The sequence below is a fragment of the Miscanthus floridulus genome, chromosome 3 (assembly GCF_019320115.1).
Source record: "Miscanthus floridulus cultivar M001 chromosome 3, ASM1932011v1, whole genome shotgun sequence".
Taxonomy (NCBI): domain Eukaryota; kingdom Viridiplantae; phylum Streptophyta; class Magnoliopsida; order Poales; family Poaceae; genus Miscanthus; species Miscanthus floridulus.
This window is the reverse complement of record NC_089582.1, coordinates 3,825,330-3,841,987: the sequence shown is the minus strand read 5'-3', so window position 1 is coordinate 3,841,987 and position 16,658 is coordinate 3,825,330. Positions and strand designations below refer to the sequence as shown.

At 52.7% G+C, this 16,658-nt stretch overlaps 1 protein-coding gene and 1 pseudogene across 1 annotated transcript; both read left to right on the top strand.

The window, feature by feature from the left end:
* The first annotated feature begins 1,930 nt into the window (after nt 1–1,930).
* On the top strand, nt 1,931–2,242 carry LOC136542992 (uncharacterized). The gene has a single exon (XM_066535587.1). It carries the CDS (start codon nt 1,931–1,933, stop codon nt 2,240–2,242), a length of 312 nt encoding a protein of 103 aa, XP_066391684.1.
* A 13,008-nt stretch (nt 2,243–15,250) lies between these two features.
* On the top strand, nt 15,251–15,975 carry LOC136542991 (blue copper protein 1a-like; annotated as a pseudogene).
* Nucleotides 15,976–16,658: the final 683 nt, after the last annotated feature.

Sequence of the window (16,658 nt, the reverse complement as noted above, 5' to 3'; positions counted from 1 at the left end):
CTAACTCTAGCTTGAGCAGGAATGCATGGAGCTTGATCGGGAGATCGAGCACCACAGAGATGGTGGGTGCACGTGCGTCATGGCCCACGACATGAACCAGAGGATGATCATGGACGATGAAGCCCTCCCACACTTTGCCTGGGTGAGCCAGAACATCGCTGTTGTAGCAGCCTTGCTACAAGGGCTTCTAAGGCCCACGATGCCCGAGGATCATTGGGCCCATTGTGAGATTCGCACGCTACTCGAGCGTGCGGTAGCGCAGCAAGCCAAAAGCTTGTTGTCTCGATGATGCGTGCTAGATGCCAGCTAGCGCGCGCCCTCAGAGCGACCTGAAGGACGCATTAGTCCACCAGGCACCGCAAGGTGGTAGGCTATGCACCATGGTCCTAGTGCATGAGTGTCTCGGCCGCAACCGTGACTCAAGCGACACCCTTGACGCCCGTAGGCATGCCCGCAATGATCCGAGGGAGGGACCTACCCGAGGTTACCACCCTTGTCATGGCGGACGCTATGACAATGGCAAAGACCGAAGCCCAAGCCCTGGCCTACCAGGACCTCAGGCCTTTAGCCAACACATCCTCAACGCTGCCTTCCTATCAAGGTACCGACCACCAACCAACATCCCAAAATACTCTAGGGAAACGAACCCTAGACTATGGCTCAAGGATTATTGGCTTGCTTGCCAAGCCGATGGAGCAAACAATGACGATTTCATTATCCGCAACCTTCCATTGTTCCGGGCCAACTCGGCATGAACATGGTTGGAACACCTTCCGCCCAACAAAGTCCAAAGTTGGGTGGACCTAAAGGAGATCTTCGTGGGGAACTTTCAGGGCACATACAAGCACCCTAGGAATCCATGGGATCACAAAAATTGCTGATAGAAGGCTGGGGAAACCCTTCACGGGTATATCCGGTGCTTCTCCTGGTAGTGCAATGAGCTGGCTAATGTCACCAACATCAATGTTATAGGAGCTTTCCTATCTGGGACCACCTGTGAGTCCCTGGTTCACAAGCTAGGACGTAAAGGCTCGTAAACCATCAAGGAGCTCCTCGACATCGCCACTAGCATGCCTTGGGTGAGGAGGCGGTCGAAGCAATCTTCGACCACCTCAAGGGAAAGGCGAAATAGGATGAGGACACCTACAAAAGGCGCCTCCAACTGTCCCATAAAGAAGAAGAACAAGCAGTGGCATGAGGGCTCGCTCGTGGCCACCGCCGATCGTAGGGGGGTCGGAAGCCCATGGAGGGCACCCCAAACCACTTCAAGAAGCTTCTCAAGGGGCCATGCCAAAACCATGCCTTCCCTATCAAGCATTTATACAAGGACTACGGCCTCATGTAGTGGTTCTTCTTCGGAGGCTCCAACAAAGGATAGCATGGGAAGGACCTAGACCCAACTATAGACTATGTTGAGGGGAAGGACGGTGGCTTTCTAATGCCGGATGGCTGCCTCATGATCTTTGGAGGGTCGACAACCTATGACTCCAAGTGCCGTTAGAAGCTCGCGTGCTGTGAGGTCTATACACCTAAGCCGGCTGTGCCTACCTTCCAACGATGGTCGAAGTCTACCATAACCTTCGATTAGACCGACCACCTAAAGAGCATCTCACAACCAGGGAGATACCCACTTGTAGTCGACCTGATCATTGGTACGAAGCGGCTCACCAAGGTACTGATGGATGGAGGCAGCAGCCTCAGCATCATGTATGCCGAGATGCTTGATGCTATGGGCATCGACTGAGCATGCATATGACTGACCAGAGTGCCTTTCCACGGCATTGTGCCTAGAAAGCAGGTCATGCCACTTGGGCAGCTCGATCTGCCCATCACCTTCGGGGGTCCATCCAACTATAGGATGGAGACCCTCACCTTTGAAGTGGTTGGGTTCCACAGAACCTACCACGCCATCCTATGACGACCATGCTACATGAAGTTCATGGACATCCCCAACTACACCTACCTAAAGTTAAAGATGTTAGGCCTAGGTGGGGTCATCACCATTGGCACCTCCTTCCAGCGTGCCTATGAGTGTGAGGTCGAGTGCTGCGATCACACCACGACAATCATCGCCTCCAGAGAGCTCGTGGCCATCAGGAAGGAGGTCACTGAAGAATCACCCAACCCCAAGTGGTCGGCCGGGTCCTTCGAGCCAGTGGAGGGCGCCAAGGAGGTCCCCATTGACCTCAACTGCCCTGAGGGCAAGGTGGTGCGCATTGGGACCATGCTTTCCTCCAAATAGGAAAGTGCGCTCGTCGGCTTCCTCCACGCCAACAAAGACATCTTTGTGTGAAAACCCTTGGACATGCTGGGCATTTCAAGGGAAGTCACCGAGCATGCCTTGAAGATTCGGCCAGGCTCCTAGCCGGTGAAGCAACGCCTGCATCGCTTTGATGAGGGGGAAACGTAGGGCCATCGGTGAGGAGATCGCGAAGCTTTTGGCGGCTGGGTTTATCAAGGAAGTGTACCACCCTAAGTGGTTAGCCAATCCCTATGCCCAAGAAGATGAGGTCCCTCATCTAGTCTCGTCCCTCTTAAAGTTAGTATCAAGATGTCAGGAAATCAATTAAAGAGGAGGTATGAGGAGGGAAAAATTACGAAGACGACATAGCCTGGTTTTGGCCGCATCGGAGGATGTCCCAGCACTAGGTAGATGAAGTTGAGGGGGGCACCCGTGTCGTCAAGGCTCCATTACCTCCTTAGTGCGTTGCATGACCTCGGAGTGGGGGAGCGCTCCCTTGGCAAGCACAGTTCCATCAAACAACGCCTCGGGCGCCATCGCGTATAGCGGGAGCGCGTGCATCATCAACGGCGCCACCCTCCTTGAGTGGTAGGCTCTAATGATGCCTGACCCCTTTAGGCCATGCTCCTTTAGGATGTGGATGGTGGCAATATGGTCCTAGATCTTCTTCTTAACCTTCTCCTAAATGCCCCACTTCCTCCATGATTCTGGGGCCTCTTCGATCAGGCGTCCGGTGAACTCCGATAGAGGGGTGGTGGCGTCATTCTTATGGTAGAACCACTATAAGTGTCACCCCTTGTTGGACATTGAGAGCCACATGGGGGGGGGGGCGTACTCGCCGACCTGATTATTCCAGAGTTTGATGTCGGCGCACCCTATCGGCATGTGTAGTTCCTGCCTATCACTCTTCTCCCTCTTCTTCTGGAGGGTGATGGCGAAGAAGTACCTCCACAGATTGAAGTGGGGGCTGATCCCTAGGATTCCCTCACATAGGGCGATGAACGCCGCCATGTGCTGGATCCCATTGGGGTTGAGATGCTGTAGCTCGATCTTGTAGTAGTGCAGTAGCCCCTGAAGAAATCTGTGGGCAGGGGTCCAGAACCCATGCTCATGGAAGTGGGCAAATGCCACTATGTAGCCATCGGGAGACGATGGTAGATCCTCCTCGCTTGGTAGCAGCCACTCCTCAGCCGAGGTCTACGCGTGAAGAAGACCGCAATGGATAAGGCCCTCCATGCACTGGAAGGTGATGTCAGAACAGCACCACGGATCCATTGGAGATGGGGACGGTTGGATGTGGGCTCGACGGTGGTGGGGATGTGGAGATGGGGAACCCTAGGCGATTGGTGGCGGCGATCGTGGCTATGGAGGCAAGGATGCAAGGTATAGAACCCTAGGGGTGAACCCTTTGTTTTTATAAGGGCGATAGATGTGAGGAAACCAACCGTCCACCTAGATCTCTACGCCTACCATGATCTACCACAATGTCGCGCCATTGGACATGCGCACGTAATCTCTATCCGTTCCCTCAGAAAACTCACCGGACATTTTGCCTCTCCGGACAGGCCACGACTCGTCGCGGGTAAGAGGAATATGGATCTAAAAGTGTCTCTAAGGCCTAGGTGGGCTGAGGAGTCCACAGGTCGGGCCATCGACAGGTTCGACAACCACTCCAGGCACCTCTAGAGTGAGAGGTGGAGAGGGATGGGCCTGCTAGCAGCCAGAACCTAGGTGCATGAGTGTCGTTGGCATCCCGACTCACATTCGAGTCTTGGCCAGTTACGATCTATGATTTTTCCTCGAAGAAACGCGCATAGCCCTCGGGACCGGTCGAACGGACCCAAGAACTATACGGATCGACCACCAAGAATCTAGAGTCAATCACCAAATTGACCCAAGCTAGATCCCCATGAATGGGATGTTGGGGACCCACTCAGACTAGCCCATTAAATAGCTCACCATATGCCTTGATTCATCCTTAGAGGAAAATCATGGCACGGCTCGGTCCTTCCATTTTTATTAGAAAAAACGCTTGTGGGAAGACAACTGCAAAGACAAACCGATCCTCGACCAGGCCCCTGCTACAAGAGGGGGCTCAAGGAAAGGGAATCACCATCCCCAGGTCACACTATGGGCAACAAAAGAAGGCCAAGGCCTTCAGAGTCCTCCCATTTGGAAAAGCCTTCAAAGGAGTATTCTACTCCTCCGTAGGCTCAGGGGCTACTGTCGGGGACAAATACTAGGGTACCCGAAGAGGAGTTAATAACCATCAACATTGATTTGTCTGAGCAGTCAAGAGTGTGACTATAGCCCCCACCGACCCCTGAGGGTTAGCTCCGCCTCGCCCGACACCGAGGCCACGGGCTCTCCTCGCCCAACCACTGAGGATTGGCTCTGCCTCGCCCAACACCAAGGCCACGGGAGCCACCTCGCCCGACACCGAGGCTATGCGCTCCACCTCGCCGAACCCCTGAGGGTTGGATCTTCCTCACTCGACACCAAGGCCATGGGCTCCGCCTCGCCCATCCTCTGAGGGTTGGCTCCGCCTCGCCCAGCACCAAGGTCATGGGCTCCGTCACTCCTGACCCCTAAGGGTTGGCTCCACCTTGCCCGACACCAAGGCCGTAGGCTCCGTCTTGCCCAACCCCTGAGGGTTGGCTCCACCTCACCTAACACTGAGGTCGTGGGCTCTCCTCGCCCAACCACTGAGGGTTGGCTCTGTCTCACCCGACACTGAGGCCATGGGCGCCGCCTCGCCTGACACCGAGGCTGTGGGCTCTGCTTTGTCTGACCTCTAAGGGTTGGCTCTATCTCACCCAACACCAAGGCTGCGAGCTCCGCCTTGCCCGGCCCATGAGGGTAGACTCTACCTCACCCAACACTGAGGTTGCAGGCTCCGTCTCGCCAAACCCCTAAGGGTTGGATCTTCCTCACCCGACACCAAGACCATAGGCTCCACCTCACCCAATCTCTGAGGGTTGGCTCCACCTTGCCCAGCACCAAGGTCGTGGGCTCCATCACTCCTGACCCCTGAGGGTTGGCTCCACCTCGCTCAACACCGAGGCCATAGGCTCCATCTTGCCCAACCCCTGAGGGTTGGCTCCACCTCGCCTGACACTAAGGCTACGGGCTCCACCTCACTCGACCCCTGAGGGTGGACTCCACCTCAGCCGACCTTAGGGGGCCGGGCTCCATCTTGCCCAACACCAAGGTCGCGAGTTGCACCTCACCGACCTCTAAGGGCTAGCTCCGCCTCGCCCAACCCTTGGGTTTGCGCTCCACCTCGCCTAACCCCGAGGCTAGAGGCTCTGTCTCACTCGATGGAGACCCATGCCACTGCCAACCACTCTAGGTCCAAGCGTATGGGCCTGGGTCAAAGCTCTGACGCAAGGGAATAGACTAGCATGTCTCAATGTAGGATGTGACCCACGATGGGCCATACCTAGGGGTTCATGTCAGGAAAACATCGAGCATACTGGTGCTATTCTACCTAACCCCCATATGAACACTGACGGGTGCATTAGTTCACCATGACGTTCACCAGGACAGAGTGGAGCACCATGACCAGCGGATGACGCCTGCACATGGCGTCAATGATGGATAGGGCCACGATGAGAAGTTGTCCCTTTTGACATCTATAGGGTCGGCGAGACCCACTTAAAGGAGAAGAAGGACCCGACAATCCTAAAGGACTTCTTCATCTCATTCTCTTCTCTTCCTCCATTGTAACCCGTGTTCACCCTTGGCCTATAAAAGGGAAAGCAAGGCGTCCCACAAAAGTAGATTTGAACTCGATTGGAACTCATCACAACACACCACAAGAGACTTGGGACATGTCCCTCTCTCGGTCGTTTGTAACCCCTACTATGAACTTTCAGTGCTAGTAACACGAGCAGCAGCAACAAACTAGACGTTGGGACATTCTGCCCAAACCAGTATAAACCCCATGTCCTCTAAGCACACCATTCGAGCCAGACGCGCAATATTAGAAATTTACTAGTCGGTGGCAACTCGAAACACCAACATCATCCCTCCATGATCTATCCGACAGGGCCTCGAACACCCTCTTGGTCTCGTCAGCATGCTGACGGGCCTCGGCCACCCATGACTGAAGACTGTCTGCTTCCTCGGTGAGGGGGGTCAGCTCGGCCACCCTCTGCTGGGCGGCAACAAGCTACGCGGTCACCTCCTCACGCTATCGCGCCTCCTCGATGAGGTAGTCCTAGGTTTCTGTATGCTCACAAAGGAACAAAGACTTGCCCCGGCTATGAGCGATAAGGGACTGAAATGAGATGATGGTCAGAATACAAATATATATATATATATATATATATATATATATATATATATATATATATATATATATATATATATATAGAAAGAAAAGGGTGAGAAACAGGATCAATCGAATACCCGATCGGAAGGAACAACAACGTCATGCAAGGCACCTCGGGTGTGGTCTAGGGCTTCAAGTACAGACATGATCCCCATGTCAGGGCTCTCCTGCTCCATGCTTTCTGCAGTGTCATCAAGAGTGAAGAGCATCGACGTCAGATCCTCTGGACTCACCCACCAGAGTAGGGGCTCACCCCGCGTAGGCGAGTCACTGCCCACCGATGTCAGGGCTAGGGACGGCTCCCCTCCAGCTTCAATATCCACCAACCCTCCTCACTGCGACATCCCCTCTAGGACACTCCCTTTGGTGTCTGAAGGGGTCAGCGATATGAACACTGACTCCTCTCTTAGCACCACGACCTCTAGGGAATCCTCGGCCGCATCCCACTCCGTTTGGCCCATGCCAGACGCTGTCACCTAGGCCGCTGATGGCACGGGCCGCGCTAGTTCCTCAAGCGCTGCCACGATAGCGCCCGACTGTGACCCACCTGTCACGGCCACCGCCACCTCCACCTATGTTGGTGGGGTCCTGACCGGCTACATCGTGCCTGCCATGGTCGGTGCCATTGGCACGGTCGGTGGCCCCATCCGCCTCATCGTTAGCAGCGGTATCACCGCCATCACTGGCTGTTCTGCGACCTCCAAAGGCATCCTTTGAGCTCCCGTGTCCGCCCATCCCGCTGAGGGCACGGGCACCACCATGGGCAGCGCCTAACCGGCCAGCGACGCAGTCACACTGGCGTCGCTCCCGCCCAAAATGGGCACGATGCCAGCCGACAACTGCCGCCTCGCTTGAAGGGCAACGCTCTTCTTTGGCACTAGCGGCAAAGAATTACACTACCACCCGACACTGCGAGAGACAAAAAGCATAAGTCACGATAAAATCCAACCAAAATAGGGAAAACAAAGGAGCTGATGACTCACCTCAGCGCCGTTCGGCGACAGATACGTTTGGGGGGCAAACCCCCCGACCTTTGCTCCGCCTCATCGAGGCGAGGCCATTTCAAGCCCGCTCCTTGCTCCTAGGTAGAGGGGCTCGCTCCCCTTGGATCTTGGGGCGCGATGATAGAGCAACCCACCTCCACTGGCATCTCAGGCATGGCAACAGAGCCGCCCACCCCTGTTGGCTCCTGGGATAGGCCGATAGTATGGCCTATCTCTACTGACTCCCCGGATGTGCCCTCCCCTCTGTGGAATGGGGAGGGTCCTAACTCCTGCAAGGACGAACCGATACCTATCAGCACATCCTTGCTCTCTAGGTCATCCCATTCGATGTCATCGACTTCCTTGTCGTCATCTTCATCATCATCATCGTCGCTGTCGGTGTCCTCCCCTTGATCCTACGCCTATAACTTCCACTGCTTCTTCTTCCTCTTGTCCTCCTTCGCCTTCCTCAGCCACTCGCCTTCGGCGTGATTCACCGCCCTCATGGATGAATCCCTCGACAATGGCACCGGGTGATCGATGAAGATGAGGTCCCTCGGCTGGTCCCGTCCCTCTCAAAGTTATTATCAAGAGGTCAGGAAATCAATTGAAGAGGAGGTTTGAGGAGGGGAAACTTACAAAGATGACGTGGCCTGGTTCTGGCCGCATCAGAGGATGCCCTGGTATCGGGTAGATGAAATCAAGGGGGGCACCCACGTCGTCCCACGAAGGCTCCATTGCCTCCTTAATGCGTTGCACGACCTCAGAGTGGGGGAGCACTCCCTCAGGAAGCACTGTCCCGTTGAATGACACCTCGGGTGCCATCGCGTATAGTGGGAGTGCGCACATCATCAATGGCGCCACCCTCCTTGCGTGGTAGGCCCCAATGATGCCCACCCCCTTTAGGTCACTCTCCTTCAGGATGCGGATGGCAGCGATGTGGTCCTGGATCTTCTTCTTGTCCTTCTCTGGGACACCCCACTTCCTCCACGACTCCGGGGCCTCTTCGATCAGGTGCCTAGTGAACTCCATCAGAGGGGCGGTGGCGTCATTCTTGAGGTAGAACCACTGCGAATGCCACCCCTTGTTGGACGTTGACAGCTGCATCAATGGGTACTCGCTGACCTGATTGTTCCAAAGGTAGATGCCAGCGCACCCCATCGGTGTGTGCAGCTCCTACCTACCGCTCTTCTCCCTCTTCTTCTGGAGGGTGATGGCGAAGAAGTACCTCCATAGATCAAAGTGGGGAATGATCCCTGAGAATCCCTCGCATAGGGCGATGAACACCGACATATGCTGGATCCCGTTGGGATTGAGGTGCTGTAGCTTGATCTTGTAGTAGTGCAGCAGCCCCCGAAGAAATCTATGGGCGAGGGTCATGAACCCATGCTCATGGAAGTGGGCAAAGGACACCACATAGCCATCGGGCAGCGATGGTAGATCCTCGTTGCCAAGCAGCAGCCACTCCTTGTCTAAGGTCTGCGCACGGAGAAGACCGCGACGGACGAGTCCTTCCATGCGCTGGAAGGTGATGTTAGAGCGGTACCACGTATCCATTGGAGGTGGGGGTAGACAAATGCGGGCTCGATGATGGTGGAGATGCAAAGGCAAGAGACCTAAGTGATTGGCAGCAACGGTCGTGGCTGCAGAGGCAAGGATGCAAGGTATGGAACCTAGGGGCCGAACCCGTTGGTTTTATAGGGACGATGGGTGCGAGGACACCACCCACCTGCCTAGATCTCTGCGCCTACCATGATTAGCCACAATGTCTCGCCGTAGGAAGTGCGCACGCAATCTCTGTCCGTTCACTCGGAAAACTCACCGGACTTCTTGCCGCTCCGGACGGGCCATGACTTGTCATAAGTAAGAGGAATATGGATCAAAAAACACCTCCACAGCCCGCCTGGGCCTAGGAGTTCAAAGGTTGGCCCATCAATGGGTTCAACAACTGCTCCGGGCACCCTTCGAATAAGGGATGGAAAGGGATGGGCTCGCAAGCGGCCAGTACCCAGGCGCACGAGCGTCATGGGCATCTCGGCCCACGATTGAGTCTCAGCTGGGTATGATCCATGGTTTTTTCCTGAAGAAAGGCAGAGAGCCCTCGGGACCAGTTGAACGGACTCGAGAACTATATGGATTGACCACTGAGAATCTAAAGTCGGTCACCAAGCTGGCCCTAGCAGGATCCCCACGAACAGGATGCCAGGACCCCACTCGAACTAGCCGGCTAACAACTCACCGAGCACCACGGCTCGTCCATAGGTGAAAATCATGGCACGGCTCACCCCTTCGGTTGTGGAAACCATGGACGGGTTGTCAATCACAAAGCCAAGCCGACATTCGACCGGACCCCAGCTACGCGCGGGAGCTCGAGGAAAGTTGGACTCACAAGATGACCAGACGCACGGTCACAAAACGACAGACCCCCGTAGGGGTAAAAAATCAAGAAAGACCTTTTCCAACCCACCAAATCTCACGGCCATACCCACGAAGGGTCTAACCTCAACGAGAGGGAATCACCATCCCCAGGACATGCCATGGGTGACAAAAGAAGGCCAGGGCCCTCAGAGTCCTCCCGTTCGAAAAAACCTTCGAAGGAGTATTCTACTCCTCTGTAGGCTCGGGGGCTACTATCGGGGATCAATACTAGGGTACCCGAAAAGGAGGAGCTAATTACCATCAAGGTTGATTCATTCGAGCGATCAAGAGCACGACTACAGCTCTTACCAACCCTAGGTACGCAAGTTCCGCCTTGCTCGGCCTCTGAGGGCTGGCCCCGCCTCGCCCAACCTCCGAGGGTTGGCTCCACCTCGCCTGACCTCTGAGGGCAGGGCTCCATCTCGCCTGACCTTTGAGGTCCACGCTCTGCCATGCCCAACACCAAGGCCACACGCTTCACCTCACTTGACCCTTGCATCCGCGCTCCGCCTCGCCTGGCCCAAGGGTCCACACTTCGCCTCACCCAACCCTTGGATCCACGCTTCGCCTCGCCCGACCCTCGGGTCCGCGCTCTGCCTCGTCCGACCCTTGGGTTCGCGCTTCACCTCGCCCGACCCCTGAGGGTGGACTGCGCCTCGCTCGACCTCTGAGGGTGGGCTCCATCTCACCTGATACCAAGGCCGCGGGCTCCGCCTCATCTGACCTCTAAGGGCTGGCTCCGCCTCACCCTACCCTTGGGTTTGGGCTCTGCCTTGCCCGAGCCTTGGGTTTGCGCTCCGCCTCACCCGGCCTCTGGGCAGGAACTCCGCCTCGGCCGGCTCTGAGGCTGGAGGCTCCATCTCGCCTGACGGAGACCCATACCGCCGCCAACCACTCTAGGTCCAAGCGTATGGGCCTAGGTCAAAGCTCTGACGCTAGGGAAGAGACTGGCACGCCTCGATGTAGCTCGCGACCCACGACAGGCCATACCTGGGGGTTCACATCAGGAGCAATGTCGAGCGTACCGGTGCTATTCTACCTAACCCCCGTACGAACACTAACGGGCATGTGAGTTCACCACGATGTCCACCAGGACAGAGTAGAGCGCCATGACCGGCAGACGACGCCTGCACATGGCGCCAGTGATGGACAGGGCCACGACGAGAAGCTGTCCCAGTTAACGTCTATAGGGTCGGTGGGACCCACATAAAGGAGAAGAAGGACCCGGCGATCCTGAAGGACTTCTTCCTCTCATTCTCTTCTCTTCCTCCACTGTAACCCGTGCTCTCCCTTGGCCTATAAAAGGGAAAGCAAGGCATCCCACAAAAGGGGATTTAGACTTGACTCGAATCGGAACTCATCGCAACACACCACAAGAGACTTGGGACCTATCCCTCTCTCGACCATTTGTAACCCCTGCTACGAACTTTCAGTGCTAGTAACACGAGCAGCAGCAACGAACTAGACGTAGGGACATTCTACCCGAACCAGTATAAACCCCGTGTCCTCATTAGCACACCACCCGGGCCAGACACGCAATATTACAAATTTACTTATTGGTGGCAACTCGAAACACCGATAGATAGCTCAGATGATAGGTAGAACATTGAAGAAGACTAATAACTAAGAGAAAATTTCCTACTTGACACTGGAAAAACTTGTTTTCCTATTATTTGAGACCCAAACTTAAAATCTTTCCTATTTGTCACCTCTTTTATTTTTTCTTTCCTATTTGAAACTTGTTACTTTAGAGTGGTAACAGTGTTATGTCCAAGACAGAAAGACTGTTTTGCCCATGTTTTCTTTGGGGTCATCACGAACTTTTCATCTGGAACTTAACACCATTATAACTCTAACAAGTAACAAAAGCGTCTAACAGGAAAGGAAAAATGAAAAGGGTGACAAATAGGAAAGATTTTAATTTTATGTGTGAAATAGGATAGCGGAAGTTTTTCTAGTGTCAAATAGGAAATTTTCTCAATAACCAAACTCCAGCAGGCCTTGGCAATGCAAAAAACAATAAATGAAGAGATGATCTAAAGCTTCAACAATGTGTGCATAGAACATAGTCATATGATTCTAAATCCATATTTTTCCTTAGTACAATGATGGGGATGTGGTTCCCGATCTTGCGCCAGGTTCAAGATAACTATCGATTTGGTGGACAGCGACACATTGATCCGGCTTCAGATCAAAAGACCCGAACCCTACAACCTTAGCACCACGTCTCATCTGGTTATCAACTGTATCACAATTCAGTTGATGTTGCCGAGAAGGCTAATACCTGCTGCGAATCAAAGAACACAAGCAAGAACAAGATAAAAGGCAACTCAAGTAAAGTGATAATTTGTAGATGTATGATTAAGATCTCAATGCAGGGTTTCACAAACCGATAACAATGACTGTTCAAAGACAGATTAATCTAAAACAAAAACCAAAACCTAACTATGGCAGCGGCGACTAATTATAAGGTCTAAGGGTCATCACTCCCCCTGGACGCGCCCCCTAATGGGCTCAAAGACGATACACAACCCCACCGGAGCAAAGACTATGACGCAGCACCCTGGCAAGACGCTGACTTATTTCAACGATTCCCATCTCTGGTGGAATTTGGACCTCAAACTAAATCCACTTGTTATCTTATGAAATTATCTTTCTATCTATATGTGGACCATCGAAAACAGAGTTCGGATGCGTTCTGGGCGTCCGTTTTACTACAGGCTGGTCCTAAAGGCCGAGACAGACTCGAACTCGAGTTGGACTGGTGAAAGCTCTAGTTTGGTTTTGGTTAATTGATGAAACCCTAAGTGCTAACCTAGTTTATCAAAGTGATTATGAGATAGGTAGCACTACTCCAAGTGATGAAGCAATGACGAAGATCATGACAATGGTGATAGCATGGTGATGATCAAATGCTTAAACTTGGAAAAGAAGAAAGAGAAAAACAAAAGGCTCAAGGCAAAGGTATAAAATATAGGAGTCATTTTGTTTTAGTGATCAAGACACTTAGTGAGTGTGATCACATTTAGGATAGATAGCCGTACTATTAAGAGGAGTGAAACTCGTATCGGAATGCGGTTATCAAAGTGCCACTAGATGCTCTAACTCATTGCATATGCATTTAGGATCTAGTGGAGTGCTAACACCCTTGATAATATTTGTGAAAATATGCTAACACATGTGCACAAGATGTTTGTAGGGTTGAGATGGGTTTGGGTCCCTCTCTCCCTCCCGCCGAGCTTGCGAGGCGGGATTCGGCGCTTTCGGAAAAATGAAATGTCTATTTTCTATTGCGCCGGATGCAAAATTCTTGGTGGTTGGCACACTTGAGAAAGGGTGAAGAAGTTAGAGTTGAAATGGAGTTGGTTGAAATGATGCTGGCGTCGGTCTACTGACCGGACGCTGGGTCACTCAGCGACCGGACGCTGAAAGGCTGCGTCCGGTCGAGCTGGCAGAGAGGTCGCCAGTTTCGGTGTTAGCACCGGACGCTGGACCTGAGATGCACCGGACGCTGGTTTCTGCGTCCGGTCAAACTGACGGGTCTGCACAGTCGCTGGGGTTGAGCACCGGACGCTGGTCTGCGTCCGGTCAAGATGGACCGGACGCGTCCGGTCGAAAAAACATGCCTCGGGGAGCTTACTGGAAACGACCGGACGCTGGGGCTTCAGCGTCCGGTCAGTTTTGACCGAAGCGTCCGGTCAGCTTCGTAGTCGTTGAAATCTGACGAACAACGTTTGATGCTGGTGACGCGTGGCGTCCATCGGGCGACCGGACGCTGAGGGCCAGCGTCCGGTCAGTATGACCGGAGCGTCCGGTCAGAGCGCGTTTTGCCCAGTGAAGGGGTATAACGGCTCTATTTGATGGGGGCTCTATTTATAGCCCCATGGCCGGCTCAAAGGAGAATGCTTGCACATTTTCATTGACATAGCAACCTTGTGAGCTTAGCCAAAGTCCTCCCACTCATCTCTATCATTGATCCATCATCATTGTGAGATTGGGAGAGAATCCAAGTGCATTGCTTGAGTGATTGCATCTAGAGGCACTTGGTATTCGTGTTGCGCTGCGGAGTTCGCTTGTTTCTCTTGGTGGTTGCCACCACCTAGACGGTTGGAGCAGCGGTGAAGGATCGGCACGAGTTGGTGATTGTTCGTGGCCGCCTTCGGTGATTGTGAGGGGAGTTGTACCTTCCCCGGCGGAGCGCCGAAAGGTAACTCTAGTAAATTGCTCGTGTCATTGAGTTACCTCACTTGTGGGTCGGTTCTTGCGGTGTCCAATTGTGTGGACGAGGTTTGTGAAACACCTCTTAGCCACCGAACCACCCAAGTGTTGGTCGACACAACGGGGACGTAGCGTGTTGGCAAGCACGTGAACCTCGGGAGAAAATCGATTGTCTCTTGTCTTTGGCATTCTCCCGGTGATTGGCTATATATTCATCTTGTGATTGGTTCATCCCCTACACGTCGGTATAATCACTCTACTCACTTATTTACATTCTTGCAAACTAGTTGACACAAGCTCTTTAGTGTAATTAGAAGTGAGAGCTTGCTTTATTATTTATATTTATCTAGTTGAGCTCTTTAGAGTAGCAAGGTTGAGAGCTCTTAGTGAGTAATTACATAGCAAGTTTGTGTGCCTAAGTAATCATTGAAACTAGAATTGTTGGATAGGTGGCTTGCAACCCTTGTAGAGCTAGAGCAAGTTTGCATTACGCTATTTGTCATACTAATCAAATTGCTCTAGTTGATTTGTAGATTTTTAAATAGGCTATTCACCCTCCCTCTAGCCATATTAGGACCTTTCAACTGGGCCTTCGGTTTGGTTTGGAAGCCCTTGCTGGCCTCCTAAGGAGGTGACAAGGAGGAGGACATCCAAGTGCTTCCTAGATGTAGGCCCTGTTCACTTGAACTTATCAGCCGTACCGTTTCAGTGAAATAACAGTATTTTTCTTTCACAATAAATTAGCATCAGCATCAGCTATTTTTCTAGCTAGCCGAATAGAGCCGTATTATCTATATTCTTGGGGCGTGCTTCAACTTGGGCCAGGTTCTGAGGGTAAATATTAAGCCTATGACGACGATGACACATCTCTCTCGTCAGAAACAACGGCAACTTGTCATAATGTTTTGGAGACCTTGACAACGACGACACAGCTACCGAAACAACGGCACCTTATAAATAAATAGCGTGGCAAACTGGCAAGGGCAGCAATAATAGTTAGCTAGCTTCTCGCCACGCCAGGCCAGGGACGACGACGAATTGAAGCGGCAACTAATGGCGTCCTCTAGGCAAGTGCTGCTCTTGGCTGCCGTCGCGTGCCTCACGTCACTGGGCCTCCGGGACGCAGTGGATGGTCGGGGACGGCGGCGGCTGGAGGGCCAAGTTCAACGAGACCGGCTGGACCGACGGCAAGACGTTCATGGTCGGCGACAGCCTGCGTACGCACGAGACGACACACCACCATGCACATGAATCGTCTTTTTTTCGTTGGAATTTATACAGAGTTAGCTATCTAACCCATTGTCTTCGTTGCTCCCTCGCTCGCAGAGTTCGTATACCCCAAGGAGAAGCACACGGTGATCATGGTCGGCAAGGACGCCTTCGCGGCGTGCGACCTGAGCGCCAACCTGCAGCTCAGGAACTGGACCAGCGGCAACGACGTCGTGCAGCTCGACAAGCCCGGCAAGGTGTGGTTCATCTGTAACAAGCCCAGCCACTGCGACAACGGCATGAAGCTCGTCATCGACGTGGTCGACGGCACCGTCGCCCCATCCCCGCTGCCGTTCCGGTTCCCGTTCCCTTTACCGTTCCCGGGAACGGCCCCAGCCCCATCTCCGTTGTTCCGTTGGCCGTTATTCCCCTGGGGCTCGGCCCCAGCCCCGGCCCCGGCCCCAGCATCGCCAGCGGCAGCGCCACCGTCTGCGGCGGTGCGGAACCCTGTCGGCAGCACGGTTGCTGCTGCGGCAGCCGCCGTGGTCGCGGCCGCGCTTGCGTTCTAGGGCACGCACATGCAAGAGTTTAGAGCTATATATATGTATCAGGGGCATGGTTTCCAATATCGGCCGAAATCTCCTGATATTTCCGATATATCCTCTTTATCCGTAGGTGCCGATAAGAAAATATCTATCTTTTTTTACAAATTTTGTTTAGATTTATTTAAATTTACTTAAATTCAAATTAAATTTTATTTGAATTTGATCCGATATTTCCGATATATCCTGTTTATCCTCTTTATCTGTGATCCCCGATAAATTTTAATTTCTGTAAATAAAAACCTTGATCAGGGGCTGCCTAGTCATGTGTCTCACTCAGGGTGATTTTTTTTTTTTTTTTTTTTTTGCGAATGTGTTTCAGGTGATATGAGTTTCAGTCTGCTATTTTGCCGGCCTGCATTAATAAGTTCATTCTAATAAAGTTTAACTCTTCATATTTTATTGACCATAGATATAAAATCAGAGGGTGTGCGCGCTTGTACAGTGAATAGTGCATCTTATAATTAACTAGTAGTACTCCGTCGACTCCAAATTATAAGTCATTTTGACTTTTCTAAATTATACATTATGTCTAAATACATAGTAAATACTATGTATCTAGAAATGCCAGAACATTTTAAATTTTTGGAACGGAGTGATATTAGGTCCACTTCTGCTCATCAGGCGATCGACAAGACTTCAAATGCAAG

Excerpts from the sequence above, each read along its gene's own strand:
- LOC136542992 (XM_066535587.1), top strand. The coding sequence starts at position 1,931 with ATGAAGTTCATGGACATCCCCAACTACACCTACCTAAAGTTAAAGATG.